General features: G+C 37.6%; 1 protein-coding gene across 1 annotated transcript in view; it reads left to right on the top strand.

The window, feature by feature from the left end:
• Positions 1-21,259, top strand: part of LOC150086902 (uncharacterized) — a 95,440-nt gene extending 74,181 nt beyond the window's left edge. Inside the window, exons 14-17 of the mRNA XM_090372796.1 lie at positions 11,776-11,927; positions 17,904-18,143; positions 19,891-20,028; positions 20,941-21,259. Of these exons, the coding sequence (XP_090228922.1) occupies positions 11,776-11,927; positions 17,904-18,143; positions 19,891-20,028; positions 20,941-21,099 (689 nt within the window). The 3' untranslated portion in view covers positions 21,100-21,259. The remainder of the gene's footprint in view (positions 1-11,775; positions 11,928-17,903; positions 18,144-19,890; positions 20,029-20,940) is intronic.
• The last annotated feature ends 504 nt before the right edge of the window (positions 21,260-21,763 follow it).

Genomic DNA, 21,763 nt, shown 5'->3' with positions numbered 1-21,763 from the left:
CATCCGTTGAGCTCTTTGATGTAGGCCGAATGCATCAAAACACCTCCTCCTGTGTCATCACAGCTTGTCTCTATAGCACTTCAGAAAAACCACAAATTGTGACACTAGCTACTATAGCATCTATTTTTAGAAACTAGTGTGCGTTTTGCCGTATGCGTTTCCGGTGCGTGACCCCTCATAAAACTTAAGTTGTTTTTGCAGCGCCGGACCCCCTGCTGGGTTTGTCATAGTATTCTCCGTCAGTTTTCTGTTTTGAGGGATGCAAAGCTAATTTTCCTGTTTTTCGTTCTTCCTACCTTTTAAGTTTTACAATCCTTACTGGATAAGTCTTGTTTATTGAAACTGACGCTATTAACATTTCTCCCAACGGCAAGAATCCAAAAAGGAAAACTAACTTCAGAAGTCAAAAAAATATATTTTATTTTTGTAAGATTTTCAGATCTTACAATTGCCGCTCCTCTCCCAAAAAAAAAATTATACCTGTGTAAAATTTTTTTTCCATTTTTTTTTTTTTTTTTTTTTTTCTATACTCCATCACCTTCCCTGGAATTTAACCACCTACATCTATTTACATCACTTTAATATACAACCACTTATTATACACTACCTTCTGATGCCAAATATTTACAATTATATACAAGTACATTAATTAAATGTATATTTTGGGCTTTACTAAAACTATTCCCATCCCATGTACTCATCAATTAATCCTCCCACTAAATATAATTGCTGGAGTCTGTTTGATTCTTTCAGTTTAATTGCCCTTTCTGCACTGTGATTCGCAAGTCCTTCTTTCCACTGTCCTGCTACTCCCGTTTGAGGTTTCCTATTTTTATTTTCTAGTCTCCCTTCCCTTTGAGATATTATTTGCCCTGAATTTTGCCTAACCTTCTCTGTTAATTCTACTAATTCCACATTCACTATTTTGTTTTCTGCTTGTTGCCTTGTTTCGTCATTTTCTCTAATTCTTCTCTTTCTCCTTAATCTTCTTAATTCTTCCTGCGCAATCAGAACTTTATCAACATCTTTTTTTCTTTGCGGTAACTTTTGACTCGTTCTTTGCACTTGCCTCTCATCGCCTTTCCTTATGTTTCCTTTCGCTTCCACCACTGCAGTCGGTGTCTTACATTTATCATCATTTTCTCTCATCTGATAACCAACTTTGATCCTATGGGATCTACTTTCGTTTTCGCTTGGCCCGGATTTCAGGTTTGTTGGTCGCCATGGATAGAACCGACCCCTCTTCAGTTTCCATTCATTTCTTGGGTCATCAGCTTTATATTCATCTCTGTGATGTACTCTTCTTGCTGGGCAAAATCTAGCGATATGCCCATATCTGTTACACCTATAACACTTGACTAGACTTGGATGATTCCATTTATGTCCTAGGGTGGCCACAACTATAGGTTCTCTATTCATAAACTCACTTCTATGTGTGTGTGGCTTCCTCCTTGTGCCGCCTGATTTATTGCTCCTTTTTTCACAGGAATTATTTTTCCAGCGTCTAAGATGCAGAGCATTTATGCTTATATGCTGCCCTTGATTTGTGCCCCTGTTGTGACAGTATTCATTTCTGCTCTCGTGATGCCTATCTCTGTACCAGCACTCCCTACCGTATTCCTGCCAATGGCTCCCCTTTCTATAATTAGTGCGCGCTTCCTCCCTTACCTGTTCTGAGTTTTTTGGCCTACTCAATCGATAGTCTCTATTTCGATCCCAATAATCTCCCCAGTTATTTTTATAACCCCGTTTTTCTCTCCTCCCCTCGAATCCTTCTGCTAGTTCGCCTCCCTTGCAGTCACGGGTCCAGTGATCTGTCCTTTGGCATCTATAGCACCACCTACGAATTCTACCCTTGTCAGCCTCTCCAGTTCTCCATCCTTCCCTTCCATCTCCGTTTTCCTCTAAGTAATTGTGTCTTCCCCAGGTCCGCGTATTCTCGCCTAACTGTTCCTTGTTCCCTTCCTTTATTTGTTTCTTGGTATTAAATTCTTCTAATAACTTGTTTAATTTGGCTTCCACCCCTGCGATCTGTTTCTCTAAACCATCTAATTTCTTATCCCTACTGTTTTCGGGTTTTGTTTCCCCTTCGGATACTAATATGTTAACATCCTTTCTAGTGTTCCCCCTACCGTGAAAATCTAGTTTCTCCTCTTCGACGGCCAATTGTACTGCCTCTGCTAAGGATTTTGGCTTACTCCTAAGTATTTCTCGCCTATATCTTTCTCTAATTCCCGATAAAAACTGGTCCATTAGAATTTTATCGAAGACGCCATTTTCATTTTCGGAAACTTCGGTGTTTAGTTTAATTGTTCTAAACTTCTTATAGTATTCTTCCACGGTTTCGCGACTGTTTTGTGTTATGTTACTTAGCCTATTGATTCCCTCCAGGAAGGTAATTTTCTCAGAGAATAGCTTTCTTAATATTTTCTCGAATTGTTCGAGAGTTTCAACTTCTGTGGACTGCGTAGTTTCTAAATATTTTCTCTGTGCTGCGCCTTCTAATTTAAACTCGGCCATAGTGACTACCTCTAATTCTGTTAGCCCTTCCTTTTCTTTTATCATTATCAGTTTACGCAGGAAATAGTCTACACTTTCCGATGGTTCGCCCCTAAAAACTTTTAAGAACTTACTTAATCTAAGGGATCCATTATTGTTACTCACTATGCTAGAACTTGTTTCCACTGATTCTTCCCTTCCATTATTTTCTGTTCTTTCCCTGTCCCTACTGCTATGTGCCCTTCTTGTAGCCATCTTTAATTTAATTGACAAATTAATTAACAGTAATATAATTGCCCTTTTTAAGTTTAATCTGTCCTAAATGCTTATCTCTTAGCCTAATAATGAATTCCTATACACTTAATTACTCCTAATGCTTCAATATTCCTTTCTTTATATTCACCTTTATCTACTCAATCCAAGTTCAATCTGTGATCAATTCACTAATACATAATTAAACGTGTTTCAAAGTTTAACACTTTAAATCTATAAATTTCTTATCTTAGCAAATTTATCTGATGATCAATCCAATACCATATAAATAATCAACTCAATGCTTAACTTTTTATCTCCACCATTATTTACCTTAATATTTTTCAACCAATATTCAATTTTATATTATACAACAATTCTAAATCGATATGATATGTATTCTGGCTCGCCAGCTGAATTTTTTTTCTCAGTTTCAGCAACTGGGCTTAACTTATTTCCTTGCTATTCTGGTACACTGCCTTCCGTTTGGGAATTATATCCTGGCTGGCTCGCCAATTGTGGGGGGGGGGTATTTATGATAATGTTATTTTATATATTATTCTTATTTCCCCTTTTAACAACTCCCCTTTATAATAACTCCCCACTTGCGCAATCTGACTATTTTACTTCACAGAAAATTTCCAAGTTCTAGGGGAAAATCTCCTTGATGAGTTTAATTCCCTTTGGATAGGCTTTTTCTCAGAATAACAAAGAGACACACAAATGTTGTATAATAAAAATACAGTTTATTGGACACTTTTACATAGATACATCAAACAAAAGAAATTTATTAAACTCATGACCAAATAGATTTAATTTCATCTTCTTATAACAGAATGTAAATGAGCAAAGTAATTTGCCTATTGAGCAAACTCAAGGAGGGCTATTTCCTTTACATAAATCATAAACAACTATCTCCTCCTTTAAACTAACAAAATGTTTCTACTTCCTTACTCCTGAGTTCAATTGACTTTCAAAAGAATCTATTAACATTCTCCTTTCATTACAAAACAATTCCTACTCCAAATTGATAAGCTCCGATACTCTTAATGTCAGTATAAATCATTACTCTGTTTTCTAACAGATTATAGCCTACAACCTTCTCTAATCTAGGTAATTATTACTATCAAATTTCTACAATTAACTACTTGCACATTCGGGGGTTACTGACATCCGTCTATCCCCTTTCAAAATTCATACTTAGTCATTCACTTATTTAACCAAATATTAACAAGTATCAATCACTTCAAAAATTTTATATCTATTCCCTTCCAAAATTTATCTATATATATTGACTTGCCCTGTGTAATGTCCTTCAGTTCATAACATTCACTAACTTATTCATTATAATATAGTACTACTTATACATATGTGTTCAATCAAAAGTTCTGATAAATTGGTTATCAAGTGTCTATAATCGATGTGATGGTGAGAGTACTTAAACAAACTAATCACTTACTGACATAACTTGGCAGACTTCACGGTACATCCTTCTCTAAGCGAGTAGGGGATCCTTTCTATCTGGGTCGCATCTCACAATCACTGGGGGCGTTCGACATAAGATGCTGGATTCCTTCCTGGGTACCTTTGTATTTCTTTATGGACGCATTAATTTCATCTGATCAGAATGGCTGTACTCTTTTTGTCCGGCTTCGGATTTCATCAGCTCCAGCGTACTTGCTCTCAGAATATCAGGCAATCTCGTTCCTTCATAATGGAGTTGACTCCTTCTCATCTGCTTTAAGGATCTTGAAAAATTTTCCCTCTTTTCTATGGCACGTGTTCGTCTCTCACTTCGAAACTCAGTCTACTTTGACTGACTGTCTGACCGACTTCGGCGCTCCAACTTCATCTTCCCACTTACTCGACTGCTTCTCTCACTACTTATTAGATCACTGACTTAACTGTTCACTTAAAGCTTATCTACCCCTCATACTCACTACACATTAGAACTTAGCCACTTTTCTCCACCGGCTACTCTATCTAAAAAAACTCATTCCTTTCTTTTCTTCTCCAACTCTCATCTTACTGCCCAACTCACTAACACTGACCCACTCTCATCTTCCTGCCCAACTCACTGACACTGACCCACTCTCATCTTACTGCCCAACTCACTGACACTCTCTCACTCTCATCTTACTGCCCAACTCACTGACACTGACCCACTCTCTTCTTCCTGCCCTCCGCACTTCTTCTCCCACTCACCCGACCAAAAACAATCTCTTACTCCTGAATTTTCCACGCCTCCCCACAGTGGGTTTCTTCCAATCACCTCTTTCCTATATTCATTTTTATCCTTTCATTTGTTGGCAGGTCAGCCAGCCTAGTGGCACGTGATTCACAATACCCCTCTCCTTTTTTATTTCCTACCTGTTAACATCCGTTGAGCTCTTTGATGTAGGCCGAATGCATCAAAACACCTCCTCCTGTGTCATCACAGCTTGTCTCTATAGCACTTCAGAAAAACCACAAATTGTGACACTAGCTACTATAGCATCTATTTTTAGAAACTAGTGTGCGTTTTGCCGTATGCGTTTCCGGTGCGTGACCCCTCATAAAACTTAAGTTGTTTTTGCAGCGCCGGACCCCCTGCTGGGTTTGTCATAGTATTCTCCGTCAGTTTTCTGTTTTGAGGGATGCAAAGCTAATTTTCCTGTTTTTCGTTCTTCCTACCTTTTAAGTTTTACAATCCTTACTGGATAAGTCTTGTTTATTGAAACTGACGCTATTAACATTTCTCCCAACGGCAAGAATCCAAAAAGGAAAACTAACTTCAGAAGTCAAAAAAATATATTTTATTTTTTGTAAGATTTTCAGATCTTACACACACACATATTCCAACTTATTTTGTTATCCTTTCTTAAGCAATATAGAAGAACGCCTTCATGCTGTGTAAGAGCACAGTGGTGTTCGTTAGCATCAGGTTAGAGACCTTTGGAGTAAGAGGAAAAATACCACTAGAGCCTGTGAGAATTATTCATAAAAATGTGTATAAAATGCAAATTTTTATTGAAATTCACGAGATTGAAGTGGCTTAAGAATATGTATTCCTAGAAAGAGGAAAAAGAAATTGCGTACTTGAAAGTACTTTCTGTCACCAAAATGACACTGAGAATTATGAATTTCGCAAAATGAAGCATGAATCAAATGACGAAACCGTCAGTAATGCGTCATAGCCAGCGCGTTGGCCCACAAGGTCTGGTATAGCTATTTAAGAAGCCTTTATCTCCCCCCCCCCCCACCACGTTTGATCATTCTCGCTTACCATCTGATGATTCACGTATTTTGAACTTTTCCTATAACATGATGCCTTAAAGGGAACAATACTGAAATGTGAGATACTTTACTACGATGACAAATTTAAATATTTTAATTTGTCATCGTAGTCAAAGCAGATTATAGGAATAAAGGAACTCCTTTAGTTTGCTCCTTAAAATTTTACGCGCTGAAAAGGCAGTACATGTTTGACAATTCAAAATTTCCCGAAAGGTGAAATGCTTATATTAGGACATCTGGTTGCCAAATATGGTTTTGGGTAGCCTATATCAATATACAAATGGATAAAGAGATTATTAGTAATCAAAAAATATTATAAAACATAAAAAAACGTATAAATGCCCTGTTTATGCTGCATCAGCGCCCTTCTAAAACCGGGTGGAAAAGAACTTATTCGAATCCCGTGAATGGCGCGTGGAATTTTTATGGGCCTTTTTGACAACGTGGCTCAGTTAATCGGTCTCATGCGATGGTGGCATGGTCTTTTCTCCTGGAAACTCCGGTTTTCCGTCCAGCAAACACGCACAATATGATCTAAGTTGTTTATGCGCCTAAAACCGAACAGCAACAGCGGTGCCACAACCGTGAGAAGAGTTTACGATTACTTATTTTGACAATGAACATAAACTTTAACCGTATTTAGTAGTCACGTGACTTGAACCAAGGTCTCCTCAAGCGCGAGAGTACTACTGCACTCTTTCTCTTGACCACTCGCTGCTGAGATCCCAAAAAGATTAATTATGTCCAAAATCAGCACGATCAGAATTTCTTATCGAGAATAATAGTGCAAAAACTGCATACAGGTATTCTTTAAAAGCTTCACATACCAACAACTTGTTCTCGGAGGATAGCAGCAACGGAATAAAAAGCCGCCATCACTACCATAACTCTCACTCGTATTATAAAATTACAAGTAGTTGCAACTATACTTCATTTTAATTTAGTTTAATCCTTATGTAAACAAGTGTGAGTTGCCCTCGCTCCTGAAAATAGTCTCTGTTGACATAACCGTGAAGCATGTGGTCACCTTATCTGATTCACTCAGCTAATGCGACCGCGTGCAACCTCTACTTGTTATATGGATTAAGCTAAAGTGAAGTGAAGTACAGCGTGAAGCATTTATTTCTTGTGATATTGCAAGTGCCCATATTTGTTCACTATCCCATAATCGGACGCGTTACCCTTCCGTTCTGCTGTATGATGCCTTTAAATTTACATTTCTGTCGATTTATTGGCTTTTTTTTTTTTGTTCAGTCACCAAAACTAGATCGAAGTCGCACAGAGTTATATAACGTTATGGTTTATAGCATATAACGGAAACACATTTGTATATGTATGTATATTGTCTAAGGTGGCACCCGGACAGATGTCCATCGCCACCAGTATCCTCTGTATGCAAGTAGAAACCGCTACAAATAGGCCTGCGGGGTAATGTTATGTTCGTGTAAGTGCGTATGTATGTTAAAAAAAAAAACAAAAAAAACAAAAAACAGTCCACTTTGCCATCAGGGTTGGGTCTATCACTGTCCGTGCACTGTGCACAAAAATCGCCGCACCCACCAGAGGTAGTGCAGTATTGGTGGGTGTTAATTCCACCTGGAGGACTATATATATATATATATATATATATATATATATATATATATCCCGCACCTAGGGAAAAAAATAAATTTAAAATTACAACGGAAACAGAGCACCCGGAAGTCAGACATGATCTGTACAGTTGATTTCGAACGTTAACAAAGAGAGCGAACAGGTAAGGTATATGTAACTGTTCGCTCTCTAATCGCACAATTAAAGTATACCTAGCTTCTTTTCTAAGAGAAGATCTTCCCAGCCAAAAGCAAGAGAACAGCCCGAAGAAGAGTAGAGGCTCTGTGTGTAATTCTACATTGACCCAGTTGTGGAGTGTTCTGCGCACAGCTACCCTCGAAACCGCATGCTAGTATACATCATAGAGTTCATGCTCGGCTATTTTCTGGATTATTTGCATAACCTGACTTGGCTTCTTTGTGTTTGTGTCAATTAAGCAGTCTGTCCGGAAAAGGTTGTCCTAAATAATACCTATAAACTGGCATTTATAAGTACAGTTAGTTGTATTATTATTTATTTATTTTTTCATTTTCTTTCATTCACCAGCACAGCTAGATCAAAGTCCTAAGAGGACTGTTGGCATAATGGCAACACAACACACGGAAATACCATACCATGTGGGATGCTTAAGTATTGTGATTAAGAAGCTGCATAGCCAATCGGATTGCTAATATATAACGAATTTTACCCGCCCATTCCAATGAATGGAAACGTAAAATGTTGTTAGAAATATGCAGACTACGTTTGAAATAACCTGTTATTCTGACAGTTGTCAGCAGACTGTCACTGAAAATTATCAGTGAACACAGCAGATATAAAAAAAATGTTTTAAAAAAATTCTCGAAGTAGAAATATTGCGCATTAAACATAATTTACGTGAAGCATAAAATAATCTTTCATATGAACTTCGTCGTTTAACAAATTGCACCTGTGTTACAATCACTTGATTAACCATAGAAGTGTTTTCGTTCTACTTGTTATTTTCTTATTTAATTTGTAAAACTACCCCCTCTCTCTCATCCCTCCCCACACTAAATAGCAATCTTGTGTTTTTTTTTATCTATCAGTTGCATTTATTATCCTATCGCGTCAAACATAAATTCCGTGAGAAGTGTATATTTTACGTTGGCAACATTCATTATGCAATTAAACGATAACTGGAGCATTCCTTACGAGGCGTATGCGTAATCTATCCATGTTACGTGTACGATTCGTCAGTGTAATGGGAAAAATTCGATAATTTTTCATTTAGAAACAGTGATAATGGAAAAACTGAATACATTAGAGGTACCCTTATTGCACATGAAATTGGTTGTTGCTAAAAGTGCTTGTTCGTTGTTGCTAAAAGTGCCTGTCGAAAGGGGAATAAGACTGGGCCTTTTCACACGATGGGAAAGGACAGCGATCTTAACCATTCTACTCAACGCTAGGGCAGTGGAAGAGCTTTATGTAAGGAGAAGAGATCGATTTCAAGAATTGAAAGTTGTTGTTCTTTCATTTTATAGAGTTGTTTATAAAGTAATACAACAGCTTCTCCTTTCTCAGCCTCTTAGCCACTTTCCCCACAAAATGCAAGTCGCCTGTAAAGCAGAAAAACTTGAGCAGATATAAGACATAATAATAAAACATGTTTGGTCATAGTGTGCTGTTTTTGTGAAGTAGCACTATGACCAAACAGTCAATATGCAAAAATATATCCTCAAACCAAGAGTAACCGTAATAAATTGATATTTTTTCATTTTTTATGGATTTAAGAATAGCGAGAGATATGAAATTTAATAGGTCTTGCTACTTTGGTCCACAGCAAGTGGGATCAGTCTGGTACATCAGAAAATTTCCCAATGTTCCAACACCACTTCACTCCTGGTGTACTTCCATAGTGACGGAAATATGTCGAATACAACGATGACTACTCGGAAATATGTGCACAGTTTGTTTTTTTTATGTTTCAAAATACGAGTACTTTGTAACAATATAGGTAGTACTGTTTATTGCTTTTAATAAAAAAAAAAACAATGGACTCATTACTTTTGGGGTAATCCTGGTAGATAAGATAAAATATTGATATACAGCAAACAGATAAAAAAAAACATTCATCATACTATAAAGCTATTGTTTACTAATGTTGCGTTAGTGCTGGAGTAACTATTAAATAAATAAATTAAAAAGTTTCACTTACTTTTGCTCGATGTACTGAGCAGTCTGTAAAACGATAGCCAGACTAGAGGAAGTTGTTAATTAAGTGATTTTAATCGAAAATATTACATGAACATGTATCCCATTGCAATCGTTGCGGAAAAGTTTTTGGTTGTTGCTAAAAGTGAGCGGGAAGTGCCGAAGTTATTCAAAAGACAACAAAGTCTGTTAGAAAACGCATCATGCATGCAGAATGAAGGTAGCCATTTTGAACAGTATCTTACAACGAATATGTGACATCTTGGCTATCAAAATTACTATCATTATTATTTGGGTTGTTTTTAGGAGCATTAGCAACTAAGGCCATATTGCTCCGGGAATATGCGGTGGTCATTCCCTGACCTTTCCGCATCCTCCGTAGGTGGTGGTGACGGGCTCGAACGCCGATCTGATCAAGAAGCGCGTGCTACGCACTGCTGCTCCTTCCCACCTGGCTACGGAGGCGCCCTTGCTCTCATTGCAAAAAAGCTACTGTTACCTAGTGTAAATTAACAATAAAATCAGCAATATTTTGAATTCTTGTGCCTTCCTATCCATTTACGCACTTTTCAGCAACATCCTTGCGTAACTTCAAATACTTATAACCAGGGGCGTATTCAGGGGTGGGCAGAGGCAGAATATGCCCCTCCTTAACCAAAAATTTTAACTCAAAGAAAAAGAACGCAGGAGGCGTTCTAAAAAAAAAAAAAAACTCAAAAGCCTAGTCGCCATGCTCCCTCTTACGATGATAATGATGATGATGATTATTATTATTAGCAATATGGTGTAAGGAAGCCTGAGGCTTATGCTGCACCAGCCAAAAAAAAAAAAAAAAAAAAAAATACTCCCGGGTTACCCTGAGAGAGAGAATTAGAAAGGAATCACCAAGAAAGAGAAGAATGATGATATCTAGCTCAAGGATATCATCACACTGAGTGTGCCAAGCCATACTCACCAGATGTGAGCCCCTGAGGTGATATCTAGACCTGGTCGCCATGCCCCCCCTTACGATGATACCTGGATACACAATTGTTTATAACCCTAACGCTGAGAATGGATACATGTTGACATAATATTCTGTACTCAAATTCACTTAATTAACAACTTCCTGAAGTTTAGGCTCTTGTGGCTAGCACATTGAATACGATCGCTCTCCTTCCACAGTGATCGAATCCGTGAAGACAAGAATTTTTATACCCTGTCTTACACCGTTACTAAACTATTCAGGCTAAGGTTGCGTAGTTTTTGTTGCGAAAACTTGAATTTTTCATCCCTTAAAACAGCCGACCATAGAATAGATCTGTACTGATATTGCAAAACAAACGCCTTTGATTATGCGCAACGAGCCGACCAGCCTGAAATTTGGATGGTTATCATTTCGTGGAATACTTGTATACCTGAATATTCCAAAAGTGATTTGATGTGTATTAGCTGTGGAACTAGAACAACTTTCACAAAATTTATTATCTACAGTTCTCATGAGGAGAACTGGGGGATACCTTCATTGTTATTAATTCACTTTCGTGAAAATCAAAACGGCTAAAAATAACACACCTGAGGATTTAGAAATCCCAACAAAGTCCATATTAAATCCTGATTTTGAATCGAAATTTTCCTTAAAACAACCACAGAAGCAGCGGAACAAGAGCCTTTTCTCCTGGTCTCGAGTTCGTGTTGGCCTACAGTTTTATGATTTTGGTCTAGCAGAATATCATTAAGTGAATTTTCGCGCCATTGTTGAAATTTTACTTGAGAGATTTTCCCTCACACAAAGTAGCGATTATAATATGACTAATTCATGACTAAAATGATAAATGTTAGTTTTCGCATTCTGATTAACATCGGAATTTTTTCGTATATTTTTTTCGTTTTATCAGAATTTCTGTATTCGGATGAACATCAGAATACGAAAATCAAAATTTAGCATCTTGTATATTTTATTGTAATAGCATTAACAAAAAAAATATTGTCGTTTTCCAGGAATGTTTGTTGGAGTACAAGAACCAAGTTCCCCTCCCAATTACAAGGTGTTCACCAAGTTTGTGGTAGATGTAGACTTTCTTGGTCAAGAGGTAGACGTCGGCTCCATATATTTTTACCACAGAAGTGGAATTACCCATGCTTATGTTAATGTAAGTATTAAGAAAAATATACAGAAATGTACTATCGGTGATTAGGTGAGGGTAAGGTTTTTTCCGTGTGTTATTTCCAGTTTTTCAACCGCACAACGTGAAAATCGGCTGCCTTAGATGCTAAGGAGCTACATAAGCAATAATAATAATAATAATTATTATTATTAACTACTTACTTGATCGACATAGCGGTGCCCAACACTAGCAACCTACAGAAAACCTAAAGTCTGTGTACAGTAAGTACACAGACTTTAGACAGGAAGTCAAAGAGAAGTGGCATATGGCACTTCTCTTTGACTGTAACGAATGGCAAGTAACGATCATCAGGATCACTGTGTCAACCACCGACATGGTGCCAAAGAGCCTACATAAGAACCTAGTAGCAATTGGATTCCCAGAACACCTATAAGGAACTCAGAAAGCCGCGATCCTGAATATCTGCAGGGTAGTCAGAGAATTCCTTGGCCAACAAGAGTAACCGGACATAACAACTACCCCCACCCACCTGGTACCAGTACCCATTGTGGGATGGAAAAATAAAACTCATAAGGAGAAGAAAAAGATAATAATAACAACAGTGAAAGTAAAGGAGTGAGGATGTAGATGGGATTCTTCCTTGGTTCATAGTGGCTAGTTCGTAAGGTCTAGGGAGAAAAGAAGTCATTCATTAGCACATATTATAATATCATGATAATGCGAAGTGCCAGTCAAAAGTTATGAAAATGATCACGTAAAAACGCTACCGATAATCAACACGAATTTTTATGGCTATTGGTTGATAGGTATACTTTCGCGCTAGTTTATCTCGTTCGCATTCGTATTTTATTATTATTATTATTTATTAATTAAAGCGGTCCCAGCCAACCAATGGCAACCCCGCTGTCAGTTACACATAATTTAGCAGTACTCGTATATGCTCCCTCTCCTGTTTGCTCAAGTACAGGGAGGGAAAAACTGCCATGACCAAAAAAAAGATTGATATGAACAACCTGAGAATAATCAAATTACATAAAAAATAAATATACATATAATTAAATTTCAGACAAAGTCCAAACTTCATTGGAAAGAGCTATATCTGTTCACAGTCTGATGGAAAGCCAGCAGTGCAAGGAGCTGCCGAGAACAGATGCTTTAATTACTTGTGTTAAACCAGTGCTACTCAAAGTGTGGTCTGCGAACTGTTTGTTATCGGTCCGCAACGATTTGTATTTTACATAAAGTGACCAGACGTCCCAGATTTCAGTCTTTTGTCCCGCATTGCAAAATGTCTTGGATTGGACATGTAGCCTCCATACTTAATGGCAAACATAATTCAAATCATTTGCATTATGTTTGCCGGGAACCAATGGTACAACGGAAAGAGTTTTTTCGATAGTAAATAAGCTGTGGACGTCAAAAAAACACAGCTGACCATAGAAACGCTGAAAGCAATACTACAAGTTAAGTGCAATTTTGCTAATTCTTGTGAAGAATTTTATTTTACGAAGAAACAGCAAATACACAGTACTGTCATAAATACTATCATATGTGTTACTGCATGTAGCCACAAAATAAAAAGACACAGGAACTCAAAACTCTGTGGGTTTATTCTTGAACACCCAAGAAATGAAGCAACACAACACACATTCAAAATCCCCCCCCCCCCTGTTTTTTACACAAGTTCCCAAACGTTTCGGCCATTCATTAAAAAAAAAAATTGTGCGTATTTCAATTGAAATACGCACAACATCTAGCGGGAAATTGGCCGGCACAGCATGCTCCAGTGATCTCTTCAGGCTCTCCAATGTGGCATGCCTTTTTTACCACAGACCATCCCTTCCAAAATAGCCCACAAACGGTAATCAAGTGGATTAATATCTGGCTGGCAGGAGGCCATTCGTCATGCTTGATGAACTCAGACTCTATCGGCCATGTTTGGGTGATCTTTGCCTTGTGGGCAGGCGCTGAGTTCTGTTGGAAGATCCAGTCTGACCACTGAAGAGCGTCTGATTGAGTGGTCTCACATGTGGCTCCAGAATATCATTCAGGTACACCCTTGCACTGGTTTTCACCTCCTGAATACAAAAATGCAACTTTGTTACACCTTCGTAGGACACTCCCGCACCAAGCCATCACTGATGCTGGATGATGACCCCTTTCAACCCTTTTAACGGCCTGACATGCCTCTGCAGAGCTATGGGCATACAGCTTGTCATTTTGACGGTTGTAACTCTCCTCAATAGTAAAAATCTTTTCATCTGTGAAGAGTATCTGTCGATGTTCTCCATTCGCGTACCGACGCAGCAGTGCTTCTGATCTTTTTTGCATCCGTTCCATCAGAGCTGGCGTTAGGAACTGTCCTGTTCTCCTACGGTAGGCACTCATCCCTAGATCACTTTTGATTATGCGTGACATCAATCCTGGTGATATTTCCATTTCTCTGGACATGATTTGCTATTTTCGTTGGGGATTCCTACGAATTCTGTTCTCCACCGCCTTGATACCTGCAGGGGTCCTCACGGTTCTTGGGCGGCCGGACCGGGGCCTGTCATAAATTCTCTGTTCTATCTGTTGTACCTATCAACTGCCCTGTAGACAAATCTTCGGCTTATTCCAAATGGTTTCAGAAGTTTGAAAATTGTAGGTGCATCATGTCCTGCTTTTTGAAGGCCTATGACAGTAGTCCTGTTTTCTTTATCTTCCCATTCCATTTTGACTGGCTTTCTTTACTAGTTGATGATATCTGTTAAAGAAAACCATACATTAGTACTACACATGACGCAAAATCCACATCTCTGTGATATCATTTTCTATTATCTCTGTGATCATTTTCATTTTCTGTTATCTCTGTGATTTTTATCATTTTCATTTTCTATTAGCTCTGTGATATCATTTTATATTTTTACCGGAGTCTTACTTTTGTGACAGTATTTATGGCAGTACTGTGTAATGAAGAATTATTAAGAAAAATTCATTCAGCGGAAAAATATATTTAATTATATTATTTAATTTCTCTTGCTTTTATTGTTAAAAGAAGTATGTATTATTATTATTTCACAGAAAAAAAACTAACCTTTTTTCACTAAATAAAAATGAAATTCGATTAAAAACACGACCCCTCTAATAAGTGTTTTTTTTTCTCCTTCTAATTACAATTATTTTTTTCAGTTCACGCAACCTTCTGTTCGTTACGTAGCGTAACACGATTAGTACCGGAATTTTAGCCTTTCTTTGAAAAAAAAAAAAAAAAAAAAATATATATATATATATACAGGGTGTCTCAAAAATACACGGCATAACTTCAGGAATGAGTTCCTCATATGTAGACAATAAAAAAATATTTTATATCAACATAGTTCCGGAAATGCTTGGTTCCCGAGTTATTAACCGGAATGTCTTATCTCTCTCAGGTGATTTCCTTCATCACAAGATACTGACAGAATCTAGTGGTTTTCCATTCCGACCATGTACTCAAATTAGGAGCAAGCGGATATGCACTTTATGTACGGTTTGGCGGACGGCAATGCTCTGGAGGCCCGTCGTTTGTATCACGAAAGGTTCCCAGAACGAAGATGTCCAGACAGGAAAACGTTTGAAGGTATCCATCGCCGCCTTTGTGAACATGGGACCTTTACACCTCGTGCTGCCGACAGAGGACGATCAAGATCTACGACTCCTGAAGTAGAGGAGGAGATTTTGGATGTTGTGCATGCCACTTCTGGAATCAGCACACACAGAATAGCAATGCAACTGGCTGTTAAACGTTCAACTATTTGGAGTGTTGCGAGAACACCAACTGTATCCTTACCATCTGCAACGGGTACAGGCCTTGTCACCAGCAGATTACCCTGCGCGAGTAATGTTCTGCCAGTGGTTCTTGCAGCAGTGTGGTACAACTCCTCACTTTCCTGCCTTAGTGATATTCATAGATGAAGCACAGTTCACACGAGACGGAATACAAAACTTTCACAATCAGCATGTATGGGCTGAGGAAAACCCACATGCAATTCTTCCATCACATCACCAACAGCGGTTCAGCATCAACATCTGGGCGGGTGTTTTTGGTGATAAGTTATTTGGGCCCCATTTACTGTACTTCCAAACAAACTCACAGGGCAGGCGTACAGAAACTTTCTGGAAAACAACATGCCCGATTTCTTGGACGACACGCCACTCATCATTCGTCAACAAGCACACTTCATGCACGATGGCGCTCCTGCACATTTCAGCCACCTAGCCCGCAATTACCCGAATCGAAGGTTTCCTGGTCGGTGGATAGGTAGAGGTGGACCAACTGCCTGGCCTCCACGCTCACTGATTTAAGCCCACTAGATTTCTTCTTCTGGGGCCATTTAAAGTCATTGGTGTATTCGACTCCGGTAGCTGATGTGGAAACTCTCCGCAATCGAATTGTGGCAGGTTGTGAGACGATACGAAATATGCCAGGAATTTGGCATCGTCTTCGCGAGTCCATGAGACGTCGATGTGAGGCCTGTATTCAAGCAGAAGGTGGACATTTTGAACAATTACTATAAGGTGATGTGAACAGTTAAGTGTCACAGACAGACCTTCAAAACTCGGAAACCAAGCATTTCCGGAACTATGTTGATATAAAATATTTTTATTGTATACATATGAGGAACTCATTTCTGAAGTCATGCCATGTATTTTTGAGACACCCTGTATACATATATATATATAAACAAACAGGATGTTTGTTTAAGAAGAATTAAATTTTTTTTAAGAAGAATTTGTTTTCGGACTGCTGCATGATCACATTCGTGATCATGTAGCAGTCCGAAAATCCTTATTAAAACCGGAAAATCGAAAGAAACGGTTGGCTTGGCCAAAGAGCTATCAAAATTGGACAACTGAAGAGTGAAAAAATGTACTGCGGACGGATGAATCCAAAATTGAAATCGTTCGATCCATGCGTAGAGACGATCAATTGAATTAAAGATGGTGTCACATTGTATAGTGCCTACAGTTAAGCACGGTGGTGGATCCGGCATGATCAGGGGTTGGTTCTGTTTTTCTGAAGTGGGCGATATCGTCAGAATTGAAGGAATATTAAGAAAGAAGACTATAAAAACATTCTTGTGCGAAAGAAATTTCGGTTACAACAAGACAACGAACCGAAGCAGTGCAGCTCTGCAGAAACTTTCCTGCAACTAAACAGGAAGGGGGGGGATTACAAATTATGATGTGGCCATCCCCAATCACCTGACTTAAATCCACTAGAGCTTTTATGGGATCATCTGGTCCGTGAAGTCTGCCCATCTTCACAAATTTTTATGGGGAACCTTGCAGATCGTTTGGAATAATATCAGTCAAGACACTATTATAAATTAATCGCCAGATTAATGCCATGTATTTGTAAGGATCGTTATCGTGGAATCTCGATATAATCTCGTGGAGGATATTGATGAAAAATCAATATACAGTACTTGTTAATATTATTCATTTCAATATTATTTTGTTGTAATTTTTTAAATGCTTTAAAAAAAAAAAACTTCTTAAAATACGTTGTAGTGTATGCTTTCTTATATTAAACCTTATATAGTCATAGTTAATTTCAAAAAAAAATTAACGAAAACTGTTTCTATACACTGTGATTCCGAACTTTTAGGCGGGAGTGTCTGTCATTATCATCATCGTTATATCGTCCCCCCTGCCAGAAAATAAAAATATTCTGGATACGCCACTGGAATTAATTGAGTTTCTTTGATTTTTTTAATGCCACATCTGATAAATATTAATCTTTTGTTAACGGCTGTTGTACATGCAACAATATTGGCTGTAATTATTGCAACAATTTTTCTGTCAACAATACTTTCAGTGATAAAAATAAAATAAAGACTGTTAGATTTTTAGCAGCAAACGAAGAAAAGGTAATTTATTTAAATGCTTTAATACAACTATATATATATATATATATATATATAAATATAACAATATAAATGTCTATGTTTATATTTAGACATTGTTAATCCACAGATACTCGGGAAAACCAGGCAAGAATTTCGTCATCGGAGCTGTACACCTTCAGAACTACGTTACAGACCTCTCATGCACATTCCCTTATTCGTGTTTAATGTCTGGGCACTGCAGATTAGCCTGGGAATTCATTTAAGTGCACAGATTGGTATTGATACTTTTTGTCCAAAGGATGACATTTTTCTGCTTCGACCTCTAGCAAATATACGACTGGGTGGAGAAGCTATAGGCGAAACTTCAGTAAGTGTATTATTATTTTATTTATTTAGTATATAAATAAATAAATAAATAAATTAATTAAAAAAAAAAATATATATATATATATATAACGGAGAATGAACTCCTGCTTAAATGCTTTTATTCAGTGGCTTATTATAACGAGCCTGGGCTCTGGTACAACGTTTCTTTATTGGGCCACAAAGTCTTATCTTTTTTCTTTTTGGCCCCGTGATGAAGTCAGGACCGTGTGGCTGCAGGGTCCTGACCTTATTATTTAGTAATAACTATATAATTTAGATGAATATCAAAATTACTATGGAATATTTAACATTACAATAGGTAATTTTAATTTTAAATAATTTATTAATACAAAGATTAGAATTTCTCACTATTTATACGGTATTTGATAATAAATAATTTGTGTAAATGGAGGGATTTAGTTGAACCTTCAAAGACGAATATGTAACCAACCGATTATCAGTGGCTTGTTTATGAAAACTACACAAAACACAATTTAATTTAAACATCTATTGAATAAGAGTATCAAAGAATATTCATGCTGGTTGTAGAATTTTAGGCGCATCAGCAACTTAGGCCATATTGCGCCATATATATATCTGTAAATTGTGTATGTTCTGTGGTCGAGTTTTCGTCTTGCAGAACCTGGAAACTCGGATTTTGTTGGACAAAAAACCTGAGTTTCTGGGGGAAAAAAAACCATGCTACCCACGCCAGAGACCAACTAACTCAGCCACGTTGTGAAAAAGGCCCATAAAAATTCCTCAAGTCATCGACTGGACTGGAACGCAGATCTTTTCCACCCGGTGTGGAGAGGTTGGTGTTTCTACCAACTGTATGCAACATTGCTCATTATACACAATGGCAATAGTTAATTCAATGAAAATCGACTTCTACATGTACGTTCATAACAGGAGGTGTAGAAGGAAAGTCCAACAAAACATATAATTTTATGTATATGTTTTGTTGTACTCATGAATGAAAACCAAGAACTAGTAAAAGAACATCAGAAAGAATACCGTAACTTCTTCTTCTTCTTTGTCCTCGCCTTCTTCCCACGTTCACATGGGGGCCGGCAGAATACTGAAAGAATTCTGTAACTGAGAACTCATATTCCTGGATAGACTTGTGCTTCTTGACCACGTGATTTGTGATACCTTCAGTGTTTTTAGTTATCGACTCTCCGAAATTCAACTGTCTATATGAAGATATATTTATCGTTGTATTAGCAAGTGAATGGTAACTGAAATCCTATTTTATTTCTAATTTGTAAATTGTATTGTAAATAATTTTGTAATATAACAGGTAAGTATGAATCTCTGATTAGTAATGTAATGTGCCGTGAACCCCGCTAGCCTTTTATTGTCGTGGAGTGAGACCAAGTGTCAGTAATTGAATAAAACAAAATAAATAAAATGAAAATGTTACCAGCCCGACTCACTGATATAATTCCTGTGGTGTTTTTCTTTCTGCGGCATCTCTCCTGCATTTACGCTGTGCTTGGATATCACATGAAAGTAAATATTTGATAGCGAAATCAACCGTTGGAAGCTTATGTGTAATAGATTTTCAGTTTATAAATGCATTCCAAGCTAATATAGATCTTCTCTATAAAAATATGGAACATTAAAGTGATGCAAAGGTAAGCTTTTTGCAGTAGGTACTGCTGTCTAATAGATAATTGTTGAAATGGTTCAAACGCTATGTTACTGTTTACCTTTATTGACGTTTCATTATCCATTGCTTCTAGATGATTCGTGGAGCCATTAATCTGAGTGGTAATTTTAATTATCACGTGAACTTTACCTATGACCCTTATCCTGACATGTGTATTAGGGGCGAGCACGGATTTAATCCTATGCGCATAGGCATCGAAGCTTATTATCAGGTGAGAAAAGTATCCATAATCAATGACTCTCTTTTAGCTGGGTAGTTTAATCAAATACGAACTTTTCATGCTTTTCCGCCTTTTATTAAATCTACTACTTTAAAGCAGCTCTGGCCAACTTTTGATCACAAGAGAGGCAGGAAAAATGTATCTGAGGCTATCTTATTTTATAGGGTTTTAGACGTATCAGCAACTTAGACTGTATTGTGCCGTATATACTTAGGTAGATGTTTGCATAACGCATGAGATTACGAATTGGAAATTCAATGATGAACGTTACACAGACTAATGTTACTGTCTTCTCCATTAGTGAAGTGTTACTTCTTCGAGGTAGTGCAATATCATGGCAATTCGTTGTGAAGGTAGTCACAATGAGATACAATTAAATCGATGACTTCGCAGTTCACTACGAACAAAATATGGTACATTTACACTGATCGTTCATTGTGCGGTATATTCCATGTGTTCTATGGTCGATTTTCCGTTTGCTGGACGAAAAACCCGAGTGTCCGAAAAACCATGCTACTGTCGCCTGAGACCGACTGACTCAGCCTGCGTTGTGAAAAAGGCCCATAAAAATTCTTCACGTCATTGACGAATTCAAACTCGTGTCTTTTCTACTTGGTGTGAAAACATGACGGTGATTATACCAACTGTGCCACCCACGGACTTCAGGACTCAAATCACAAATAGAATAATATATATGCATATACAATAGGGTAGATATAACACATTTATCGAGACTTATCCAAGCTGCAGATGACCATTTGGTTGGCACAGACCTGCTTTAAAGCAAAAGATTCAAAGCTTTTAGAGATAAATTCATTGTACGTTACCATATTAACTCTCTCTGATATTCGTTATCTTATCTTTAAAATAACAACTGACTGACGTCTATTCTTTCATTCGTAGGTGTGGAATCCAGCTAAGATCAACTGGGGAGAACCTCGTTACTGGAAACCCTCGTTTCTTCGTTGGGAGTTTGTTAATACGGCCACATTACCTTGGTTTAATGACACTTGCTTGCCAAGAAACGTGCACAATGCCGTTTCAGAAGTAGAAACGCTCTAACATAAAGAAATTGTGTATTTTCCCCTTCTTTTGTAATCACATGCTGAGTAGCGCTTGCCCAATGCAGGACCTAAAAGTATGTGCATCTAGGAACCTTATGTAATATAAGATCTAAATGACGTTACATGGGCTTCTATCGAAACAAAAAAAGCACCAAGGTTATTATTAAATTAAAACGATTATTATACCACGTGAAAATTAATAATATAGTTTATTATGTTGTTCGCCTACATTACTATACATTAAGATGACATTTCGGGTATCTTACCGATATTCAACATCGGCAAGAGGAGTCTGTCAACAGCTTGGTCCGATGATGGGTAATGGTAAGATACCCGAAACATCATCTTAATGTATAGTAATGTAGGCGAACAGCCTAAACTCTATTAATTTTCATGATTGAGTGGTTTTAATTTAATAATATCCTAATGGAAAACACCACGTAGCATCCTTCCCTAACTATAAAGAAAAAGCACGCTGACCCATTTTTTCGATTCGGCGATTTATTCTGTGTTGAGAATCTGTTTCTCTAAGAAGTAAAGTTGCACCGTTACCTAATTTTAAACAAAATTTGATGCAAACTCGCTGCTCAGTAAAATCATTTTAATTATTAAAATACATCGAAACATAAAGACCGTCTTTCAATGTGCGCTACTGACTGCCG

The sequence above is a fragment of the Mastigoproctus giganteus genome, chromosome 4 (genome assembly GCF_048544385.1).
Source record: "Mastigoproctus giganteus isolate SK-2022 chromosome 4, ASM4854438v1, whole genome shotgun sequence".
Lineage (NCBI taxonomy): Eukaryota > Metazoa > Arthropoda > Arachnida > Uropygi > Thelyphonidae > Mastigoproctus > Mastigoproctus giganteus.
This window is presented reverse-complemented; position numbering and strand designations above follow the sequence as displayed.